At 47.2% G+C, this 24,829-nt stretch overlaps 1 protein-coding gene across 2 annotated transcripts in view; it reads left to right on the top strand.

Annotated features, from left to right (window-relative positions):
- Positions 1 to 24,829, top strand: part of UTP20 (UTP20 small subunit processome component) — a 1,109,880-nt gene that overhangs the window by 620,517 nt on the left and 464,534 nt on the right. For both annotated transcript variants that reach the window (XM_078675325.1, XM_078675316.1), the window contains exons 36-37: positions 14,306 to 14,461; positions 15,007 to 15,147. In XM_078675325.1, the coding sequence (XP_078531451.1) occupies positions 14,306 to 14,461; positions 15,007 to 15,147 (297 nt within the window). The remainder of the gene's footprint in view (positions 1 to 14,305; positions 14,462 to 15,006; positions 15,148 to 24,829) is intronic.

The following is a 24,829-nucleotide window of genomic DNA, read 5'->3' as shown; positions in this document are numbered from 1 at the left end:
CGGCCTCCTTGCTGCCACAGATGACATCTGTACCCTTTTCAACTGAGGCAAAACTGAGCAGTCATCCTCCAGGACCTCTCCGCCAACTTCAGTACCGTCTCTCTATGCACAAGACTCCAGGACACTGGTATCCGTGACAAAACCCTGGAATGTGTCTGCTTCTTCCTCACTGGCCGAACACAAAGAGTCAGACTACTTCCGCACCTCTCAGAACCCACAGAGTTAAGCTGCGATAAGCCTCAGGGCTTAGTCAGAAACCGACGACACCCAGCTGATTCTCTCCCTCACCAATGACCCCACAGTCTGCAAGACTTTCACAACGGGATGAAGTCTGTCGTCGACTGGATGAAGAACAGCTGCCTCAAGCTCCACTGAGAGAAGACTTAAGTCCTCATCATGGGCTCCACCCCCCCTCCACGTGGGGCAACTCATCGTGGCTCTCAGCACCTGAAACCTCCCTCACACCCACAGACAACGCGCGGAACCTCAGCATAATCCTGGACTCCTCGCTGACCATGATCGGCACAGTCTCATCATCCTGCTTCTACACGTTGAACCTGCTCCGAAAGATCTTCAAATGGATCCCCACCGAGTTCAGCAAGATGGTCACCCACGCACTTGTCAACTGCAGAATCGTCTACAGCAATGCAATCACCCAGAAACTCCTCAAGAAACTGCAGAACATCCAGAACGCCTCCGCCAGACTCATCCTCAACTCAGACGTAGCTTTCAGCTGAGGTGCTCTGTTTACAGTATTAGGCAGCCATGTGAATCATGGGAGAGATATAAAGTTGAGGTTGAACTGACCATGAAAGGGCTTGGGAGTAGTTTGAAGGCCCTCTGAGGATGATTGATGAATACCAGTTAGAGCAAAGTTGTAAATACTGATAAAAGCGCAAGAACCTGTGAGAAGATAACAGAATGTTGTGCAAGCCAATTTCTATTATTTAAAAAGGTAAGTTGCAGCTGCTTCGGGGAAGCTCACAGACTGAATCGTATAGATCTGCCGTCACCCACAGTTGCTGCCACCGGTCATGCAGCTTCCAGAATGCCAGAGAGAGGGATATTGGCGTGGGAATCCTGGCATTTGTGGAAAGTTAAGTCCCAGGGGGTGATTGGCCTGACTTTGCGTTTCTATCCTGATTTACAAGGATATTGTTATTGCATCTTTGATTAATTGCATTGCAATTGATTCCAGACCATATGTGTTACCATCATTGTGCTAGCATTGACCTTTATGCTTATGTGTCATTCTGTGACTAGTTTGTCATTGGGTTCAGCCCCCGGGGTTTTAGGATTCTCCTGTGCTAGTCAGTTACAAAATTACTTTTGTGTTTCTGATTCGCTGCAACGTGAGTTATTTCAGCCAGCTGATGACATACATATAACCATTCTGTCAATGTATAACCATCATTGCTGATCTATATATAGATATGCTTATGCTAATATTTTATTTAAGCTAAACTGTACCCACTATTTGTGTGTTGCTCCCGAGTGTTCTTATTGATTTGTACCTGTTTGACTGCCCTTTGGTTGGATGCCAGCAGCCAGTTCAATACACTGAGTGAGATTGCACTTATGCCTAATTCTTATCTCCTTCGTACAGCTATGGCCCGTCACTATATGAGACTGTTTTGAGTTACCCTCACCTGTGCCTCATTCCTGGCTCCTCTGTACCGCTATGGCCCATCACTGAGTCCCCCACCGCAGCCACATCAGCTGCCACCTAAGAGACCTCCACTGGGTCCGAGCCTACAAAAAATCATTTTCAAGCTCCTCACACACCCCTACACGGCCCTACACAACGCGGGACCTGCGTACCTCAACCACGCCTCACATTCACGTACCCACCAGAGACCTCCTCTCTGCCCAACTGGGCCTGGCTACCGTCCCATGTATCTAAAAGACCACAACCGTAGGAAGAGCCTTCTCCTACCTCACAGCAAAGACCTGGAACACTCTGCCACTCCACCTCAGGCAATCACCATCACTGCCTCGATTCAGGAAGGGACTCAAGACCAGGGTTTTTGACTGCACCTCGGCACCTTGGTGGACCAGCAGGACTTTGCCTCCTTTCATAAAGAGATGGGTGTGTTTTATTGGCAACTTTTAATGTTTCCCTGCTGCATCTCTACCAGATCTGAGAACCATGTTTGTCTTGCCCACTTTGGGCAGTTAAGATCATTGGCATCTGGGACTGTTTGTACTTGTTTATCACTAAAGGTAAGAGGGGAATTCTTGGAAAAGCATATGTACATTTCCCTGCTCAATCGGTAGACACAACATTCCCCTGGGAGAGTTGGTGCTGGTGCCTGGATGCAAAGTCACAGCATTTTGCTTTCTTAAGGGCTGTCATTTAGTTCCCAGTTCTGTAATAGGGAAGTTTGTCTGCCTCTGGTTTCTGAACCCGGCAGGTGTATTGTTATCAGGTCTATTCCTCTCTGAATGGTCCTTCTCCAAATCTAATGAGCGCACAGGTAACCTTTTCCCTATTTGTTTGTTCAGATAGAGTATCATGGTTGTGTTCATCTGAGTTTTCACCGTGTTCCCCATCACCTCTATCTGAAAGAAATTTCGGGCCAGTTACACTGCCTTTAATTTCAGGATATTGATGTGCTGGTTTGCTTCTTCCACTCTCCATATTCCTCTGACTGTTGGCTTTCCCATGTGCATGCCACAGCCTGTGTAGGACACGCCCATGGTGATGGTCACTGTTGGGGTTGGTTGTAAGAAGTTCCTGCCTACAGTTACGTTGTCTATGGTCCACCCTGTCATCTCCTCCTGCAGTCTTTGCATTACAACCTCTAGATTTTCACAAATACCGTCGCCTGTAACCATTGATGTTAGATACGCTCTTGCAGTGGCCTCATGTAAAGCTTTACATTTGGGATCAGCGGAATGCATAAGGCCATCAGGCCCTCTATCTTCCGAACAGTTCTCACTGTCAGAGACTGACCCTTGTGGTAGCGAGGAGTCTGGTCTATTATTGCCTGAATCCTCTTCTGGATAGGGAAGGCTCTTTCCATTACAGTGTTGATTTTTGCTCTTAAGATCTTTTCTCTCTCAGGCTTTAGGGAGGGTATTTTGATGGCTGATTATGAAGCTTCGTCTCTGGAGAGTGTCCATGACCATCCTGGTGTCCCTTTCACATTGTGCATATGAGCTTGCCTTGATTAGCTAGTCATCTAGGTACAGGATAACATGTTTTCCTTCTCGTCTCGGGTAGGCCTCCACTTCACCTCGGCATTTTGTGAATACTCTAGGTGCTGATGTGATCCTGAACAGAAGCACTCTGAATTGGTAGTGTGTCTGTTCACTATGAACCTGAGGTAATTTTTTGTTTGATATTTATGGGGATGTGTAGATAACCATCCTTTAGGTCTATGCAGTTGCAAGATGACCTCTTGCACTGTAGTCATTTTGAGCTATTGTGTTTTTTTTAACTTGTGTAGGAAACAAAAGTCCAGGATTGGTCTTAGTGACTTGTCCGGTTTGAGATGATGAAGTATGCTGAGTAGTGTCCTTGAATGATTTCTGTTGTGGGCACCCTTTCTATTGCCCTCTTTTGCAGTAGCTTCTGAACGTCCCTCTGCAGCCAGTGCCTTTCCTACTCTTGATGTTATGTTTTCTGTGGTTTGACTCTGGGTGGCGTCTTTCCAAGGTCTATGCAGTAACCATGTTGGATAATGTTTATTATTCGTTCATCTGTCATGACCCCCCTCCACATCTGGAAGAATGCCTTAAATATGTCCCCCACTGGTATTATGTAGTGCTGCATCTGGTAAGCTAAGTCACTAGATGGAGGAGCTGACTCTTCTGGGAACCTACCCTCTTCCTCTGGCTCTACCCCTAAAAGTGCTGTTGTTGAACACCTTGGTGTCAAGGTGGCTGCTTGAAGAATGGCTAGGGCATTGTGGCTTGAAAGCTTCCCCGCCTGCAGGTCTTCTCGCTGGTGGTATTTCCCTCCTTGGCTGTCCACAGAACTGCAATGCCTCCATGGCCTTTGCGATGTCATTATTCTTCTTAATCTGCTAGTGTGTTTTCCAAGGCGGATTCAATAATGCTCTGCCCTGAGAAGGGTATATTTATGATGTTAGGCTGAACCTCATTTCTAAGTCCAGACAACCTCGGCCATTGGTGCCTCCTAATAGATGCTCCATTTACCTGTTGCCTACTAACTGTATGTGCTGCACCCAAATTCAATTTCAGGCATATTTTCTTTACTGTGTTGCCCCTTTCTACCTGTGCAGCTCTTTTGAAACTGTTGAGGGAGGTGTTTCAGGAGTTATCCAACCTCCTCCCACTGGCTTTGTGAACGTAGCTGTTTAGAAGCAGATTCAAGTTTGTGATCTTCCAGTATGTCTCAGTCCACCTGTTCAAATTCTGGGCCTACCATCTCAACTTTCTTGCTTTACTTCTCTGGCCAGGACCTGTGGATAATAGGATATTCAACCTCTTTCTTGCTGTGGCCACAATGATGGAATACTCCACTGCATTGCCCTTGATGTAGACATGATTTTTTGAGAAATGTTTCTATTTCTTCTCTATCCTTGGTGTTACTACCTTGCAAGATGCTTGCTCGCTAAAGGCTTCCCACCCTTAATCTAGAATGATTGGCAACATGGGGAGGTATTGGTTTTTGGCCTGGGATGGTAGTAGTGTCTCTAGGAGGAAGCAAGCCCGAGTCCTCTTCCTCTAGCTGTACTCAGTAGCTGTATGCCACTCTCTTCACTACAGCTTTGTACATCATGATGTCGTCGGGTGTCAAAGGTCTCAAGGGGAATGAGTAGATGGGCTATATCACCGAGTCTATTTCGAGGTCCTGCCACTGTTCATCAATGCTTTCGGTGTCATAGAGGATCCCCTGGTTCTCCGTGTCCTCCTCCTAGAGAAACATCTCCTGCTCCTCTTCTTGTGGATCGGCAGTTGTTGGTGGGTCAGCTCACCATGCTCATCTTCCTCCTTGTTCTTTTCCCCTGGTGGCATCCAGGGGATTTTTAATTGCTTCATGGAAGCCTCAAACATTTTCTTCTTTTGAAGGATCGCCGACATTTCCTCCTTGAGCCTTCTTTTCCTTCTCTTGATTTAGAGGGCCCACTGTTCAGCATTCAACACCCTTTTTCTTGGTTCTAGCAGCCCTGCCATATCTTCCTGGCCCTCTCCTTCACTCAATCACCTTTGGATGTCAAAGGCTTCTCCAACCTTCATCTGTTTTACTCTTTCAGGATTTATGGAGTCCTTCTTTGCGTCTTGATTGTCCTTTGGTCACCGGGTGCTTTTACGCTTTGTGTTGCTTCTACTCCAAAGGCTTCGGCATGTCCCCTGAAGTCTTTTTTGATGTTACTAGTTGTTATCAAGGTTTCCTATCACTGGGTTTCTTTGTCAGCTGCTTTGCCTCTACTTCATTGACCTCTTCCAACTCGATGTCAGAGCCATCTGTTTGGGCCACTTCTGCTTCCTCAACGTTGTTCTCATCACTCAACAGACCTAGTACACTAAGTGACTGGCTCCCCTTTCTCTGCGTATTCATTGTTGTCTGTTGTTCATGCCTCTCTCTCTTAAGCTTTTAGGTCTAAACTTGACACATGATTTACAACTCCTTCTGTCGTGGGCCTCGGATTAGAATCTCCATTTCCCTTACTGGCTTTCTCATCCCTTCCATACATTCTCCGACTGCGTCGTCAACGACTTCCGGGGTCTGGTTAATTCTTTCAGTAATTTCCTTTCATTCTATATTAACCCCTTTGCTCTTTATCTTTCTTTCCTTCCTTTGATCCTACATATTTTCCTCAGTTATTCCTTTGGCATTGGTAGAGATTTAGGTATTGGTTCCAGACCCAAAGACTGAAAAAATAATCTGAAGATGGGGACCACACACGTATGCCTCCAGGGCACACTTCTGACATCACAGGAAGAGGGACATAGCACCAAATGGCTTCAGGCGACACCCAGAAAGAAAAAGCAAGAGAGTGAGAGGGAAAAGACGACTAACAATGAGTTTCTGGACTCAACAACTCGATGGCGGAATAATCGCTGTATGTGAATCCAGAAAAGGAGTCATGCTGCAAAACAATAATGTTCGAGGCATATGAGCTGCAGAGTTGCACACTATGCATAGATTGCCACCTAGTGTTGGGCCCGGATGTTTGCAGTTTGTTTTGTAGAAAAGTCTTTGGAAGTCACGGAATAGGTGACTCCTCCTTTGGATGATACTGCGCATGGTCATCGGCTCCATCCCCAGATTGTTTTTTTCCGCCACCGGGCTCGGATGTGTTTCCAGCGCTCCGTGTTGAAACCGAATTCCTTCGGCGCACAATCCTCACCAACTTTCAGAAAATACGTTTTGAACGCTTCTCCACTCGACGCTACTCTTCAACGTCGAATACCTTAATTCCGGTCGTCGTCGACGGCCTTCGGGCCTAGCTAGGCCTCGACTCCAGCTCATGGAAAGGACTCCCTTCAAAATGTGTCCTCAATGTGGGTCGAAGTTTCCTCACACCGACCTCCACGAGGTGTGTAACCTCTGCCTTTCTCCGGAGCACGAGGCAAAGGACTGCTCAGCTTGTGCCTCTTTCCTCTCCAAAAAGACTATCCGGGACCGAAGAGCGAGAAGAACTATGGCTCGATCTTCAACTTCCATTCCGGACGACATCTTTGAGGAAGGCGTCAATGTCCCAGAACAACAAGACGTCGACAGCTGTTCCGAACAGGAAGAAGATTCGGATGTCGAGGACATCACTCCAGCGCAACGGGTCGTAAGTCAGACCGCCGACCCCAACCCTTCCTCGACACCCCCAAAGAAGGCCCCGGTCACACCCTCGCCCTCGGGCTCGGGTGCACACCGACACTCCGCTTCTACTGGCCCACCTTCGGGCACGGCAAAGAAGCCAATTAAGCCTTCAGGCGACTCTGGCTCGAGTCAGCCTTCGCATGGTGCCGGCGCCAACTTACCGGCACCAAAAAAGACATCGACGCTGGCTATGCCAAGGCCCAAACCATCGGCACCGAAACACACAACTCCTTCGGCACCGAAACCCAGGTTGGAACCAAGCAAACCTTCGGATTCCAAAAAACAATCGGAACCGAAAAAAGCATCGGATCCGAAGAAACAACCGAATCCGAAAACAACACCCGACCCGAAAAAACATCCGGAACCTACAGATCGACCTCCGGCAGAAGACTGGACAGTTGATTTTTGCCTCGAAAAAGCGACCACTGGACAAAATAGCCCCTGCTCCGCATGCAAAGAGAAAGGACATGGCTACCTCGCCTTTAAGACCACCTACCCCTTCTCCTCCACCTATGCCATCACCACAAACTCCCATACCACAGCATTCCCCAGCATCCTCTCATAGGGATGATAGTTCTGATGATATGGGGGTAACATGCCTGATCAAGACACCTGCAGGATCACCCGACCCATGGAATGATTACACCACTCCAGATGTCCCAAATGTCCCTCAGTATGACTTATACCCCTCATGGCCTTCCCCACCGGAAGATACTATAGGGTTTAACGAATTTATACACAGGGCTGCACAATATCACGGGGTAGACATACACACAGACCCTGTAGACGAAGACTTCCTGATGGATACCTTTGATAACGCACAAAGGTCTACATCCATCTTACCAATGCTCAAAGGAGTAATTAAACACGCTTCTGAAGTCTTCAAAGATGCAGTCAGAACTAGAATCATTAATCCTCGTATAGAGAAGAAATATAAATCCGCCCCTTCAGATCAAACATACATTAAGGGGCCAGTACCACTAGACTCACTTGTAGTTTCCAACGCACGCAAGAGAGCAAACTTGCAAACATCAGGTGATGCTGCTCCACCAGATAAAGAGTCTAAGTTATTAGACGCATCAGGAAAGAGAACTGCGTCTCAAGCAGCAAACATGTGGCGTATCGCCAACACACCGGCATTGCTAGCTAGATATGATAGAGCACATTATGACGAATTAGAGTCAATAATGACACACCTCCCTGATAAGTACAGGGATAGGGCACACAAACTCATCCAAGAGGGTAAAAACATTACAAATACCTCCATCAGGTGTGCCCTCGACGCAGCAGATACTGCGTCTAGAGCAGTCAACACCAGCCTCTTACTATGCAGACACGCCTGGCTACGTATATCAGGATTCAAACCTGAGGTACAAACTGCAATTCTTAATCAACCTTTCGATGAGCAACACCTATTTGGCCCCAATGTGGATGTATCTCTTGAAAAAATGAAAAAAGATACAGATACTGCCAAATCTATGGGAGCCCTGCAGTCGCAGGCTCCCAGACGTTCACTTCGTCGCTCATCCTATAGAAGTGCCACCAGAGGATACTCCTCAGACACAGCCTCAGCCTCATATAAAGCCCCTACACAATCCATTTATGGCAAGGGCTACCAAAGGGGTGGGTACAGGGGTAACAACAACAAGGGCAGAGGTAAAAATAACAATTCCCGCTCTGCCTCTACCCCTGCCCAATGACTCCCTTCCTCTTCCCCCACCCCACTCCACTCTTGGTGGAAGACTCCAACAATACCTGCCAGCCTGGGAAAACATCACATCAGACAGGTGGGTGTTACAAATTATTCAATCAGGTTATTGTCTGGAACTAAAATCTACCCCCCCAAACATACCACCCAGGCAGCGCCCAATGTCACAGGAACATTTAACATTGCTCAGACAAGAGGTAATATCCCTCCTGCAGAAAAATGCAATAGAGATAGTTGCAGAGCACCACAAAAACAAAGGAGTATACTCACTGTATTTCCTGATACCAAAAAAGGACGGATCACTAAGACCCATCCTAGACCTCAGACCTCTAAACGTTTACATTCAGTCGGACCATTTCCATATGGTCACACTTCAACAGGTCCTTCCACTACTGGTGCTAAACGACTTTCTTGCCACTTTAGATCTCAAGGACGCCTACTTCCATATTCCCATCCACGCGGTGCACAGGAAATATCTCAGATTCGTGCTAGACGGGCAGCACTACCAGTTCAAAGTGCTCCCATTCGGAGTCACAACAGCGCCAAGGGTGTTTACCAAATGCCTAGCAGTAGTAGCAGCACATTTAAGAAGACAGCACATACATGTCTTCCCATATCTGGACGACTGGCTCATAAAAGCCAGCTCATACTGACAGTGTGTACAACACACCCACGCTACCATTCAACTGCTTCACAACTTGGGATTCACAATAAATCACGCATCTACAACCCTCACACATACAACAGTATCTCGGCGCTACAATAAACACCCAACTAACACTAGCGTATCCCTCTAAAGCAAGGGTAACAAGTGTACAAACTCTTCTAACAAAATTCAAGCCGCAACACTCACTACCAGCTCGAGTGTTCATGCAGCTCATAGGAATGATGGCATCTTGCATTATCGTAGTTCCTTACGCAAGATTGCAAATGCGTCCACTGCAAGAGTGCCTAGCACGACAATGGAACCAGGCTCAAGGTCAACTAACAGACCTAGTGTTGGTAGACGGTCGGACTCATCGTTCTCTGCAATGGTGGAACACCAAAAACCTTTCCAAAGGGCGACCGTTTCTAGAGCCAGTTCCTCAAATAGTCTTAACAGCGGACGCATCGCTCTCCGGCTGGGGAGCCCACCTCCTGCATCACACCAAGCAAGGCAGGTGGACACCGCAACAAAAGCTATTGCACATCAACCACCTAGAGTTACGAGCTGTGTTTCTAGCCCTAAAAGCTTTTCAAACTCAAGTGTCAGGCAAAGCTGGCTTAGTCCGCACAGACAATATGCCAGCTATGTATTACATAAACACACAAGGAGAGACACACTCTCTGCAGCTCTCTGTTAGCACAGCAGATATGGAGATGGGCTATACCACTAAACATCTTCCTATTAGCCCAACACGTCCCAGGAGTACAAAATACCATGGCAGATCTACTAAGTCGACAAACTCAGCAAATCCACGAATGGGAACTTCATCCACAAGTTCTTCATCCGTTCTTTCAGATGTGGGGACAACCTCAGATAGACCTCTTTGCCACCCTCGAAAACGCAAAATGCCCAAACTTTGCCGCCAGATACCCACACTCATTGTCCAAAGGCAATGCGACATGGATGAACTGGTCAGAACTATTTGCGTACGCTTTTCCTCCTCTCCCACTACTTCCGTTAGTGGTACGCAAACTGCAACAACATTCCCTGACGCTCATTCTAGTCGCTCCAACTTGGGCCAGACAACCGTGGTACACCACACTGTTGCAGATGTCTGTAGTACCACACCAAAAACTAAACCTATCTCCACGCTTATTAACACAGAACCATGGATAGATCAGACACCCGGACCCAGCTCAGCTCAACCTAGCGATCTGGCTCCTGAGGCCATAGAGTTTGGTTCCCTCAACCTTCCCCCTGAATGTATGACCATTATTAAAGAAGCTAGACGTCCCACGACTAGAGCATGCTACGCTGCTAAGTGGAAAAGGTTTGTCATATACTGCCAAAACAACCAAATTAATCCCTTAGACGTGTCTATTCAACACATCATTGGATATTTATTGCACCTTCAAAAGTGTAACTTAGCCTACACGTCTATCAGGTTACACCTTGCAGCCATTGCAACATACTTGCAAAATAGACAACATCTATCTCTTTTTAGAGTGCCAGCTATTAACCGCTTCCGCGCTACCGCGAATTCCCGCCGTGCGCTGAAATTTCAAAAATGGCTTGATTGTGACAAAGCCAGCTCGTCATGCGCGCAGCGCAGGTAACGCCCATGACGAGCTGGCTTTGTCACCCGCGCTGAAGGGGTTAAAGCTTTTATGGAAGGACTCAAAAGAATAATTCCTCCCAGAACTCCACCTGTACCAGTGTGGAATCTAAATGTGGTTCTCACAAGGTTAATGGGACCTCCCTTTGAACCATTACATAAATGTGAATTGCAATTTCTAACCTGGAAAGTAGCTTTCCTAGTAGCCCTTGCTTCCCTCAGGAGGGTTAGTGAACTACAAGCATTTACCATTCAAGAATCCTTTCTACAAATGCATCATAACAAAGTGGTTCTTCGTACTAATCCAAAATTCCTTCCAAAAGTAATTTCACCATTTCATCTAAATCAATCTGTTGAGCTGCCCGTATTTTTCTCGCAGCCTCAAACAGTCGCAGAAAGCCCCCTACACACTTTAGATGTCAAGAGAGCATTGCTGTACTACATTGAAAGGACACAAGCTTTTCGTAAGACAAAACAACTTTTTGTTTCTTTCTCACTGCCACATAAAGGCAATCCCATATCAAAATCAGGGATCGCTAGGTGGATTGTTAAATGTATACAAATATGTTATCAAAAAGCCAAGCGTACATTAACAATCCCACCAAAAGCCCATTCTACCAAGAAGATAGGGGCTTCAATGGCATTCTTGGGGAACATTCCCCTAGATGATATATACAAAGCAGCTACATGGTCTACACCGCACACATTCACAAAGCACTACTGTGTAGATGTGCAAACTAAACAACAAGCCACTGTGGGCCAGGCTGTACTAAAAACTCTGTTTCAAACAACTGCAACAGATATTGGTGGTCGCCGCTAGGTGTGGGAACTGCTATGTAATCTATGCATAGTGTGCAATATGCAGCTCATATGCCTCGTACGGAAAATGCTACTTACAAGTATGCATCTGTTCTTGGCATGTAGAGCTGCAACGTTGTACACGCCCACCCGCCTCCCTGGCTACCTTTATCTGTTCCAGTATTATCTCAATTAGATACATATCACATGGACATCACTATCTCTTATACAGCTCCATCACTTCCCTAATGGCGAAAAACAATCTGGGGATGGAGCCGATGACCATGCGCAGTATCATCCAAAGGAGGAGTCACCTATCCCGTGACTTCCAAAGACTTTTCTACAAAACAAACTGCAAACATCCGGGCCCAATACTAGGTGGCAATCTATGCATAGTGTGCAACTCTGCAGCTCTACATGCCAAGAACAGATGCATATTGGTAAGTAGCATTTTCCTTTCATATTTTGTGAATAAACCCCAATGTTAATTAAAAGAAAAATCTAAAGTAAAAACCACAGTAACTTTAACATTCTCACTCCGTACCTAATTACAAATCTATATCGCTGCATGCATATTTAAGTTACTATTCTGTAACCTGGCTAGTAAAGGGGGAGGTGTTAGGTCTGTTAATACGATATAAATTGGACATTGCGACACCTCAAGCAGTTTCTGTTCAGACTTCCCCCATTAGGGCGTTCTCTTCATCATGCCTCTCCATTACGACCCTATGATTCTTGAAAGGCACAAAGCTTTCATTTCTCAGTCTTTGGAATGTTCCTCTTCTAAGTTGTCGCCTCTGAACTCATTTATTATTGTTTCCCTTGGTTGTACAAACTCAGGGTTTCTTATTCCCTTTTGTAATTTCATATCGAAGTGTTAGTTTCAGGACTCTACTGCCATTTCAGCATACTATGCGCTTTCTTAGCCTTCCAATTCATTGCTATTTGTCTCTTGGCTAAAATCAACACAAGGTCTATGAATTTACAATTTGGAGTAGGGATGCAGCATACATCTGCAGTACAAACTGTCTGTTGGTGGATCCTTTATGTTGGCGTATGAGTGTTTTCCAATATCTTCTGAAGTTTGGACAGTTCCATGTGATGTGATAAGTCTGCATCTATTTCCATACATCTATGGCAGCAGACCCGGGCCTCTGGGTGTTCTTTATAGGTCCTTTTGAGTGTTCTGTAAGTCCTCTGTAAATAATTGAAATTAATTAGCTTAAATCTAGCATTTCTAAAGGTCTGTGGTGCACTGATCAGTAGTCCTTCCTAGTTTCTGTCATCTTGGTCTACCAACGTCAGTGCCTTATTTTTCTTCTATGTTATTTACCGTTCCTTTTGCCTGTTGTTAGATGTCTCTGTAAACTGTTGTTGTTGCCATCACCATGTCCATGCAGATTGCTTGTAGGGCCTTGGACAAGGGTGGCTCTGAACCTCCCACCTGATATGTTTCCTGCATTACAACTGTTACTGCTCCATACAGCAAAACATGTCACTGCAGAACCACTTATTCATTAACTAGGGCACTTAGTCAAACATGTTCATCCTCCATAGAGATCTTCCATCTGAATTATCCCTCTCTCTTCCCATTTCTTAAGTGTTTTGCAGCTACCCTTATATTGGACTGCTTGCTGTTCTTGTATGGGAATGCCCTCTACTTATAGACTTTTCATGTTTGTCCAATGTTTGAATTGGCCTCAGTAAAAGGTGAGTGTGTCCAATATTCCAGGGAGACTTTGTCTTCATCTTATTCCAGATTATTATAGATATTGTTTCTTTTATTGTGGGCTTGTCCCCGATTACCCTCCCTGTTGTTAATTTTTCATCATTTATGGAAATAATCGAACCTTGGAAGAGAAAAATCTTTTATTAGTCATTTAGTCAAAGTCATTGCTTGTGTAATATGCAATATCTTGACTGCATAGACTTCATGCGGTGTTTTTAAGTATCTGGGATAAAGCAAACCAGATAAAGCCGGTCTTGGCAGTAGTAATGGTGCATGCGAATCTACTTGGTCAATTGTGTGTCTGTGCCCAATCCTATAACTTTGTTAAATGCAGTGTTAGTCCTTTATAAGGAGAGAAATGTGTTTGCCAAGATCCTGTAACTAACTGCAGAGCTGTTAACAGTCCATTTTATAAACTATTTCACAAAACCTAGCTTGAGTGAGATCTATAGTTAGAGCTTACTGTGTTTAATATCAAACCAGTGTCTGGTTTCTTCAAATCTCATAAAATAATGAGAAGACTGCCATGTGGTTTGTTTCTCAATAGTACAACTGCCTCTGCCTCGGTTGGGTGTAGTGGGTAAAAAGATAGGATACCTTGCTTAACTAAGACAATAAGACATCAAGCAAGCTTTGACTGCTCATTTTGAAGCAGTGTCTTGTTTCATTTGAATTGTTATGAATGGTTGAAACTCTCTGTAAATGTTAACTTGAATATCATAAATGTGCAACCAATTGTTTTATTGTTTTGTATGTAATTTGCATCAGTGGTCCAGAAATACCAAACCTCATGTTCTTGGGCGAAAGAGACCCTTTGAGTGCTATATTTGTATAAAATCCAAATAGAAACATTTGGGAAACTGTGAGGTATTGTTGAAGTAATGCAGTTACAGGTACATTTAGTCCACTTTGAGCGTATGGTGACATGACTGGGTAGTGCTTTGTGTGCTATTTGCTTTGTGTGCTATTTGTGAGAGAACAGGTTGTGAAAGTACCAATTCCATATATTTATTTTTCAGCTGGGTGAGATGACTTTAAGCGATAATGCCAGCCTTTGTTTGATGAGCATCATTGGCCAGCTATCCAAACTAGGTTATAATGAGGAGGAGTACCGTGAAATTATTCAACAAACTCTTCTGGAGAGTATCCGTAGAGGGCTGAAGAGCAAGGCTGAGGTAAGTATGTACAAAATGAGCTTCTAGTGCCTTAGAAGCCAATTAGATACTCCTTTTTTCGGGGGGTGGGTGGCGAGGGGAGTTTTATATAGCGCGCACTAGACTTGAAAGTATGAGAGCGCTTTACATGAGCACCAGTTGCATTACAGACAGACACATTCATTTTTTGTCAGGCATGGGGAGGTTAAGTGATTTGTCCAGCATCACAGGATGTTGAGCGTCTCAACCAAGACTCGAACCCGGTTCCCCAGCTCTGAGGTCGACCTCTCTAGCCATTTTTAGGCCACATCCTCTCCCCACTCCTTTGTTTACCTTTAAATGGTAAAGGTAGTCCCTCGTAAACTTACTGCTCTATTGTCCTGTAGTGGTTTCTAAACCATGGAACAGTGTCTGTGATGTGCATATCTACTAATTATTTGTTGTCGTTCCTCCTCACTGTTTACTAAATTATTTTATCAGTCTCAGGATCTAGTTTTGACCAGTTTCATACTGAAATATACATGTACATATAATTATACATGTTACTGTTGACATCATTTTTGCAGAACATCCAACAAGATTACACAACATTACTGTCCTGCTTGATTCGTACCTTCCCAAATCGCCCAGAGTTTGAGGATTTGGTGCAGCTCACTGACTACAATGATCCAGAGATGGACTTCTTTGAGAATATGAAGCATATTCAGGTATGAATACTTGTTTAACAATTCACATTTTCCAGAATCTAGATTCAGTATTGTTTGGCACCCGTTTAGGTAATTGCATTCCTGATGACTAAGGTAAAGCGAAGAGCGGTCTTTCACCACCTACTTCTTAACCCCTTGCATGCTCATGACAGCCCCCGGCCATCATGCGTCACGGTGGGCGTGTGCGGGGGACGGCCGGGGGCCGTCCGAATGCTGCCCACTTTGAAAAACACCCACACAGCACGAAAATTCGGCGCATATGCAATGGGTTAATAAACATACTGTGTTATTTTCACTTGTGTGTGTAGCTGCAGTTGGTAACACAAACATAAACTTATTCGAATCTGTCATGGACCCGAAGCACTAAACAGTTGAATCAGTCGTCTAAAACATGTATTATTTTTAGAATGTCTTTATGCAACCGGTTGAGATGTCCACTTATCTGTGTCTACGTTTGTCCCCTGGACACACAAATTCTTATCCACCATTATCCATGTACTAATAATGTTTTACTCCTTGCTAGATACACATCTGTGAGAATTGAGAATGCTTTGTAACAGGCTAACCTCAATTACTCACCGTATTTAAAACCCTTTAATGTAAAGTTGCATGAAAAGAGATAAAAGTGTACAGGGTTACGATTTTCCTATTACAAACGAGCAAACCTAAATAAATTGTACAGAGATTTTAAATGAAATAGTTATGTGAAAGCATTTTAGGTTTCCAATTGCCGTAAACCTTATGAGGTAACAGTGCTGTGTGTAACCTACAGTGAAAATGTTATACAGGCCTAATGTTGGTTGTATTTATTGTCCTTTAAAACATTAATTAACTCATTCCACATTACCATGGTTAATCCTAATTAGGCCACAAATACAATTTTTATTCAAGTTAACATTCCAATTCCGGGTGCAAATTGCAGGTTGGAATGTTTTTTCCAAATACACCTCCTAGTATTCCCTTGAGTAATGCAGGAAAAACCCAGTTGGACAGAGGAATCACTCTTTACCTTAGTATTAGTGTTTGGTAAAAGTGAAAACACATGCCTGGTGGAGTAACAATATTTCCCTCTGTAAGGTTTTTCTGTCTGATAATTCTGACAAAATTGGGAGAACGCCTCAAATCTAAATTCAGATTGATATATTAAATCTTTCCTGAGCTTTCGTTTTCTAATAACATCATATAGATCTGGATTCTGGTGATATTGCCACTTAGTTAAAATATTGTGATCTTGTTTAACAATCTTGTACTCTGCAATAGCAATGGGCAAAAACTCTGCTGTAAGACTCCTAGGCCAGGAACAAGGTATCCACTTAACTCAAAACAAAGTGAACACCTTACAGGACATTAAAGAAAAGAGATCATAGTGTACCTCGTTCACAAATGTTCTCAAGTTAACAACCAACCTTAGTATTCACATGATTCCTAAGTGTAGCTAGCAGATCTCTTTGATCAACTTCACTGTTCCTACGTACCCATTTATTTTACTTCAGTTTGATGGCTATGCCTCAGTATGTGGGGCATTTTGGAAAAGTCCTCCACATGGTAATGGGCATGCAATCTTGCCCAGAGTGCACCAACTGTACTAATGTCTAGATCAGTAATGCTGATTTTGTTGTCATAGGCAAACATGGATCATGTGTGTGCGCCATAACATAGGCTGGTCTCACGCATTGTGGTCGTGTTACACCAGGAGGGGCACCCAAAGCGCTATCCTCATACTGGTTGAAGGATACTGACTTCACCAGGAGTTGAGCAGCATGAGCTGGGATGGTGGTATCATACTGTATAGTGATCAGTAGGAGTGAGCATGTCCTCTTTAACCTGTGTCACTGGAGTGACGCCTACAGGCTCCGCTGCTGTGTGCTTAAGACACTTTTGGCCTGCATCGGATTGATGTAGCGTGCTGTGCAGTGGATTAGTGGTGTATCTGCGCTGGATGTATGTGTGCCTGGTAAGGGTACAATAAAGGGATAATGCACTGCAGTGCGTGCACGTTGCATGTACGTACTGGATGTATGCATGCCTGTGAGCTGTACAAAACATGACGGATGCAGTTTGGTGCAGTGTGTGTATGTTAAATACATGTGCTGGATGGGGGGCGTGGCTTAGCCGGCTGCAAGATGGCCGCACTTTGAATGGGCTCTGCTGGCCAAGCCTTTAATCCGCAATTATCCTACAGACTTACATCAGCCCATCAATGTCTGGAATCCTGCCATTGCTCATCTCCTCCTTCTGGGCCCACAACTTGATACGTCTCCCGAGGCCCTGCGACCTGTGGTGCCTGATCCTGAGCTGCGTGTGCCCTGGGCCTGGGCCCTGACTGCGCCGCCGGATTCTGGGTTCGCTTGGAGGCTGCTGATCCACCCTGTGCACTGCCGCCTCCGACACCTTGCCGATGAGTCTCGCGGCTGAGGGGGTTGGGGGGGGGGCGTGTCGCACTGCCTGGCTAGGCCTACTCACGAGCGGGCACCTTACTCAGCATTCGGGCGGCCCCTGTTGAGGCCTACAACCATTCAGTGGAGAAGTGTGGCTCACTGGTTAGAAGCGGCAGACCATGAAGCAGAGGTCGGCCTGGGACCAGGGTTCAATTCCCGACGCAGCAGGGTCTTGGGTCAATGTCCACGGACTCGATAATTCTCGCCAAGGTGCCTACGCTAACCATGGGTCCCACTCTGCAACTCTGGGCAACAGCTTGCTTAATCTTCACAACGGCCCCATCAACGCTGGGGAAGCCTGGCTTCCCCTTGGGGGTGCCCAGGAGGGACCATCTCACAGGGAAAGCCAGGACGGGTTCCCCAGCGGTATACAGCGCCAGGACACCCCGAGATGGGGTAACAGTGCGCTTTACAAGTATACTTACTTACATTGGGCCAGGTGAAGTGGGCGACGCGCCCCCCGCGACTCCCCACAGCGGGTGGTTCTCTCTCCTCCGGCGGGCTTCTGGCTTTCGGATGTGCCACCCTGCGGCTGCTGCGTGTGCGGTCTCCCCGCCTCCGCTCTGCCCGCCTGCTGGTTCGGCTTCCTACTAGTGGGCCTTGTGGTCAGTGGCCATGCTGCTCTGGGCTCATCTGCGTGCCACCCATCAAGGCTGCACACACCTATCGCCTCATCAGTCTGCCCCTGCCTGCTCCTGCTGCTGTGGCTCTCCGGCTCTCCAGCAACCACCGTGGCCTCCCATGCCCCCCTGCTGTGGGCGGCCACCGCTTCTACTGTGCGTTCCTGACTCTCGGCACCTATTTCCTGTGGCCGCCTTGCCTGCTAGTCGCCTGTCTCAATCCTGCCTGCCATGGCGAGCACCTTTTGATGCCTGCTTTGTGTTGGAGGGCCCTGCAATCTACGACGGGCCTAGTCTGGCCTGCTCCTTCTGGCCATTACTAGCACCAGCCTGCGGGCTCCACTTGCTTTGCCTGAGCCTGCTTGCTCGTTCTGCCTGGGACCAACCTGCCCACCCGCTGCCCTTGTTTCCCCCAGTCGCGTTCCCTGTCCAGCTCACCAGTGTGGGGTTGAAGGACGTTGCCATGTAGGTAGCCCCTGTAATTAATCTAGAGTTCCTAGGACAGGGTATAACAATAATTGAGAACAATAATTCCTAGGCAGTTCAATTGATAAACATTAAATCAACATTTTTTTCAGAAATAGACAACTGATAGTAAAGAACTCAGTGTAAACAAAAGAGGTTTGTTAAAATGTGCAAAATTTCATTTTATTCATATGATTGATAAAAAAGAGAAATACATGTTGGTAATAGGTTTAGATATTAAATCTGTTGCACAGTTGATATTATACATACATGATTGATAATAATGATATAAAAAACAGTATAATGTCAATAATCAAAGGTACAAAAAAGTGATGCTAGAAATATTAAAAACAAAAGCTATTGCAAAAGTGGCTGTGAGATGACAATTCTCGACACGCGTTTCAGCACCTTGGGTGCCTTCATCAGGAGTGCCACAAGACATGTATCATTGCAGAGGTGGTAGATGTAGTTTATACGTTTGAAGTTACGAGGGAAGTTTAAAAACAGGATACCAGGTACTGCTCAGCAGCCGAAGTGTTCGCACTATGGAGAGTGGGTGGTGGAGAACCACATGCAGGGACCTCTAATAGTAGTCAAGGGTGTAGGTAATCAAATGTGGGCGCTCCACTGCGGGCAAGAGGGAATCTCCTCCAAACAATGAGGGGTGCTGCAAAACATTAACACAGTGTTGTCACAATATTTGTAAGTCGAAACAGACACACACAAGGAACTTAATGAAAATCCGAAGGTCGGTCTGTTAATTTCTGTCAATATTGCTAAGGATTTTTGCACGTTGCCTCAAGAGACATAATTCATGGTAGGGAAGCAGAGATGTAAGCAATCAGGTTAGGCATCAGAGAGTCTGGTTAGGCAGTAAGATAGACCCCACGTCCAAAGAGTTTAGGAGCTACCGATCGTGGCGGTCTCTGTGGTTCCCACGAGGCAAACCACAGAGACCGCCACGAGGGATGGCCTCAAAGCCATCATGTTGGAGGTGAAGCCCGCAGTTTCTGGGATCACCACCCAACTGGACCAGCTATCATCCTGCCTAGACGTGGTCAAGTCTTGGGTGGACTCCCACGACAACCGCCTGCTGCATGTCATGACGCGGAGGATGCCGCCACTCAACACTGCCAAAAAGTCCTCCAAATGGACAAAATCCTCGAACTCATACGCTCCAAGAACGAAGATTTGGAGGCGCGCTCCCACAGGAGCAACCTCCGCATCACGGGGGTGCCGGAGTCCACCAACATCTCACAAATGGAAGACTACGTGGAGCAACTGGTGTGCAAACTGTTTCGGTGATGTACTCTCCAGGTCTTCATTGTGAAAAGAGCGCTCCTCTCCCTTGGTCCGCGTCCTGCCCCCAGTCTGCCAGCTCGTCCCATCATCGCAAAAATCCTAAATGTCCGGGTCCGCAACGCAATTCTCAGGGCGGCCAGGGAGAAAGGTGAAATCCCGCATCAGTGTAACGCACTGTCCTTCTACCCTGACTACACACTGGCTGTGCAGGCTGCCCGCCGCTAGTTCCTGCCTGCAAAACGCATCTTACAAAAACATGAGATTTCCTATTCCCTTGCTTATCTGGCCAAGGTGTGTGTCAGGCAGGGTTCCAAAACTCTGTCCTTCACGGATCCCAAGCGTGACCTTGCCTTCACCAAGAAGTTATACCACACCCAGCGTTCCACCCCAGGTAATTCTCAGGACTCCGACGCAGATAATCTCAGCGATAATGACTGATAAGTTCTTCTCACTTGTTCTTTGGTATTTATTTTGCTTTCTATGTCCGTTTGTTCTCTACTTGACATGCTTACATTGTTCCTTATCGGCGTTTCGACTGTATGCCCCCTGCTCCTACGCCTGTGGGACCGACTTAAATGCTCTTCTTTACTAGGTTACCATGTACTGTTAAGTCTGCTTATGTGTTGGCTTGGCCACCCTGCTTTATAGGACAGGGTCGTCCGCTGTGCGACGCCATGCCCCTTGGGATGATTCCCACCTTTGCTGTTGATCTCCCCCTCCAAGTTGTGGGTCCCCGGGGTGGCTGAGGGTCGTTGCTCAACCTATTTGGGGGGTTGGTGTGGGTAGAGGGAGGGTAGGTAATGGGTCTTTGTGTCCTCCTTTTGAGACGCTCATGTTTTGGATTGTACTCCTTTTGTCTTATCCTTGCACCTCTTATGTTGCATCACTTTATTGCATTCTTGAGATCTGTTTGGGGTGGCGGTTCTTTTGGATGTTCAGCCTCCTCCTGAGGCGACGCTGTTTACGTATTTATATATCTTGTTCACATCTTGCTTGCATCACATCACCGATACACATATATACCGCGCCGCCTTGGTGTATCACATTGCGATTACCCTTAGGGTCGTGCAGCTGGGTCCGTGCCATACTCCACCTTTCACCTAGTTGTGAATGCTCCCCCTCCTTGCTAAGCTATTTGCACCGGTTGGCACGAGCTAGCATCGTTGCGTATCTCACTGCTTTTCTGTCCACTGTTTTATGTTGCATTGCTCAGCCAAGCACCCTCTTCCTCAGCACCTGACCGCCTTCACCACGCATCGCTCTGCTCTTCCCTATACCTTCACGGCATGACTGACAATACATTTTGGACGCGGAGTATCCATGGTCCAAATGACCACCTTAAGGCCAGACTTATTCACGCTCGCCTACTTCGGCACAACGTGGATATTTGTCTATTGCAAGAAACCCACCTGATGCCTGCGACTTCCGCTAGACTTCATTCCTGACACTGGGGAGAATCACATTCCTCTTTCTATTCTAATTATTCCCCGGGGTGTCCATTCTGTTACCAAAGGGTCTCCCATGGCAAACAGCTCATGTACTCACTGACCCTGAAGGGCGCTATGTTATCCTCAATGGCTCCTGGCAGTCCCAACCCTTAACGGTTGCTGTGGTGTACGGCCCCAACATGGATGACCCTGATTTCTTTGCGCATATATGGCACCTCATCTTGTCCCTAGGTCCTGACGCACTCCTCTGGGAGGGTGATTTTTTTTTTTTATAAAAATTTTATTTTGCAATATATCAGTTGAAAATAGAAGGGGGGGTAGACAGTAAGAGGGGAAACAGAAAGGAAAAAGAAAGATAGGCGACATGCCGCCATAAAACCCCACACAGGGGGTGCAAAAAAGGGGGGAGAGGGGCTCATCCAAAGAGGAAGGGCGGTATGGTTCCATAGTCCGCAGGCAATGAAAAGCTCAAGTCCAGTATAGGCACCCTCAGGTCGACAAGACCGCCCAAACTCCGCTCACGGCCCAATGGCCCTCCCAAGGCATAGCTAGTCGCCGCGAGAGAGCAGCAAGGAAGAAGAACTTAAGACACTTACCCCAACTACCCCCACCCTCGTCCCTCCCCAACATCACCCTCCCCCCAGTGGCGGCGACCAACAAACATAGCAAACAATACAGACATCCTGGAGATCAAATTTGGAAGAGATGGAGAGACCGCAGCGTTGACGGGCATACAGCCGAGGGCAAACCTCGGGACAGAAATCGCACAAGTGAGCCCCAATTGTACATGAAATTCTTGTAGTTCCCCAGGAAGATGTCAGAGAGGCGTTCCATGCTCAACAGACGCCACAGTCGAGCATGCCACAAGGAAATAGCCGGGGTAGATGGGGACTTCCACGCTGCCGCCAGAGTCACCTTGGCCGCACCCAAACACAACCACATGACACGCTTATCCGCCCTGGTCTGGTATTCAAGCAGTGGATCCCTAAGCCCTAATAGGACAAAGTCCATGGAATTCGGAACCGGATAACCCAAAACGTCTCTAATGTGGGACAGAATCTCAGCCCAGAACGGCTGAATGGAGGGGCAATCTCACCATATATGCTTAAAGTCTCCCAGCATCCCACAGCCCCGCCAGCACCTATCCGAGGTGGCCGGGAATATGCGGTGTAATTTGGCGGGGTACATGTACCAATCAAAGATGAGTTTCATATGTGTTTCTCTGAGGTCAGTAGAGTGATTGTGCGCTGTCACATCTCTCCATAGGGCCCGCCATTCGTTGGCAGAGATGTCCCTCCCCAGAGTGGATTCCCAATGGTCTTGATATCGAGGACGTGGAGACACGGCAGAATCTAATAACAATTTGTACAGGAAAGAAATCGTACCCCTCATGGTAGAAGTGTGAAGAAGGAAGGACTCAAATTGTGACAAGGGTCTGGTGGCTGCATCTACTACGGCAGGCGACGTCGCCCAATGTAGGAGTTGGAGATGCCGAAAGCGTTCCGACGGGAGGACATCGTAGTCCCTCATACAGTTGTGGAAAGTGAGGGGTTCGGCGCCATGGAACAGGTGGGTGAGGGCTCTACAACCCCCCTTCCTCCAAGCGTCGAAGGGACCCTCCGCGAGGGCCGGGGGAAAGGCCGGATTGAAGTGGATCGGGGTGAATGGGGACGGGAACGTGGTCCAACGGTCGTCACCGCTTACCGTGTCCCACACCTTCAGCACCGTACTCGTGGGGGTGCTAATGTAAGCATTCTTGGGGCGGTCTGCCTTAGGCTTCCAGGCCAGATCCCAGATGGAGCGGCCCGCAATGCTACGATCCATGTGGAGCCAATGTTTTTCCGACTTCTGTTGGGACCACTCCACGATGACCCTCAGTTGAGCAGCTTTGTAATACAAATGCATATCTGGGAAGCCTACCCCCCCTTCCAAGCGTGGGCGCCTCAGGACGTGGAATGGAAGTCGTGCTCGGCCTCCCTGCCAGACATATCGTAGCATCATGGTCTTCAATCGGCGGAAGTAGTCTAGCCCTACCGGAATAGGCAAAGCCTGAAATAAATACAACAGTTTGGGAAGGAGCACCATTTTAAGGGCGTGGATCCTGCCTAGCCACAAGATGAATTTAGGCTTCCAACGATCCAGCTCAGTCCGTACCGAGGAAAGCATCGGAGGGAAATTAGCGTGGAACAGGGCATTCACGGAGGAAGTCAACCGCACGCCCAGGTAGAGCAAGGATTCCGTCGCCCAAGCTAACGGAGTGAGCTGCCTGGTCATTTGCACCTCCCCCGCCGAGAGGGTCAGGTTTAGGATGAAGGATTTATCTAAATTAACCTTAAAGCCCGCGACTTCCTCGTAGGCAGAGAGCACAGAGTGGACATGCGGCAGCGACAGCGCCGGCTCCTTGATAGACAGTAAGACATCGTCCGCAAAGAGCGAGATTTTGTGCTGCTCGCCCGTAAAGGGAAGTCCTAGAATCCTCTCGTTGTCTCGCACCGCTAACGCCAATGGCTCAATGCTAAGAGCAAAGAGAAGGGGTGAGAGGGGGCAGCCCTGGCGCGTCCCTCGGGAGTGGCGAAAACTCGCGGATCTATGGCCATTGATCAGTACACGGGATGTGGGCCCACTGTAATTAGCCTCAATCATCCTCACGAAAGAAGGCGAGAAGCCGAAGGCCAATAGAGTCTGGTGCAAAAACCCCCAGTCGACGCGGTCGAAAGCCTTCTCTGCGTCGAGTCCTACTAACACCGCGGGTATGCGGAAACGCTCCGCCTTTTCGATGAGGTGTATGACGCGGCGTAGGTTATCGTGGGTCTGTCTGCCCTTAATAAATCCCGATTGATCAGGATGGATCAGGGCAGGCATCAGATCCTGCATCCTGCCCGCCAATATAGAAGAATACAGTTTGGCGTCCAGGTTGAGAAGTGCTATCGGGCGGTAGGATGTACAAGAAGCAGGATCCTTCCCCGGTTTGGGAATAACACTGATCAACGCCTCAGCCATAGAATCCGTGGTCCTGCCGTCAATCGCCATTGCGTTGAAGAGGGAGACCAGGTAGTCGCACACTTCAGAGGCAAACGTTTTGTAAAAAAGGGCCGTGTAGCCGTCAGGCCCGGGGGCCTTGTGCAGCTTCAGGCCCTTAATGGCATCCAAGACTTCCTCCCGAGTGATGGGGGAGGATAGGGACTCGTTCCACTCCCTAGAAACCTTCGGGAGAGACAGGCCTTCCAGGAATCTGGATTGTGCGTCAGGATCGAGAGCATCGCTTGAGTAGAGTGCCGCATAAAAGCGCCCGAAAATGGCCGCCTTGTCCGCGTCTCTATGCTGAACAGAGCCTGCAGGATCACGAATGCCCCCGATATAGTCCTTCTCGCGTTTGTCCCGGAGTTGCCGGGCAAGATGGCGCCCAATC

The sequence above is a fragment of the Lissotriton helveticus genome, chromosome 1_1 (assembly GCF_964261635.1).
Source record: "Lissotriton helveticus chromosome 1_1, aLisHel1.1, whole genome shotgun sequence".
NCBI lineage: Eukaryota > Metazoa > Chordata > Amphibia > Caudata > Salamandridae > Lissotriton > Lissotriton helveticus.
Note: the sequence above shows the minus strand (reverse complement) of the source record. Positions and strands in the feature narration are given on the sequence as shown.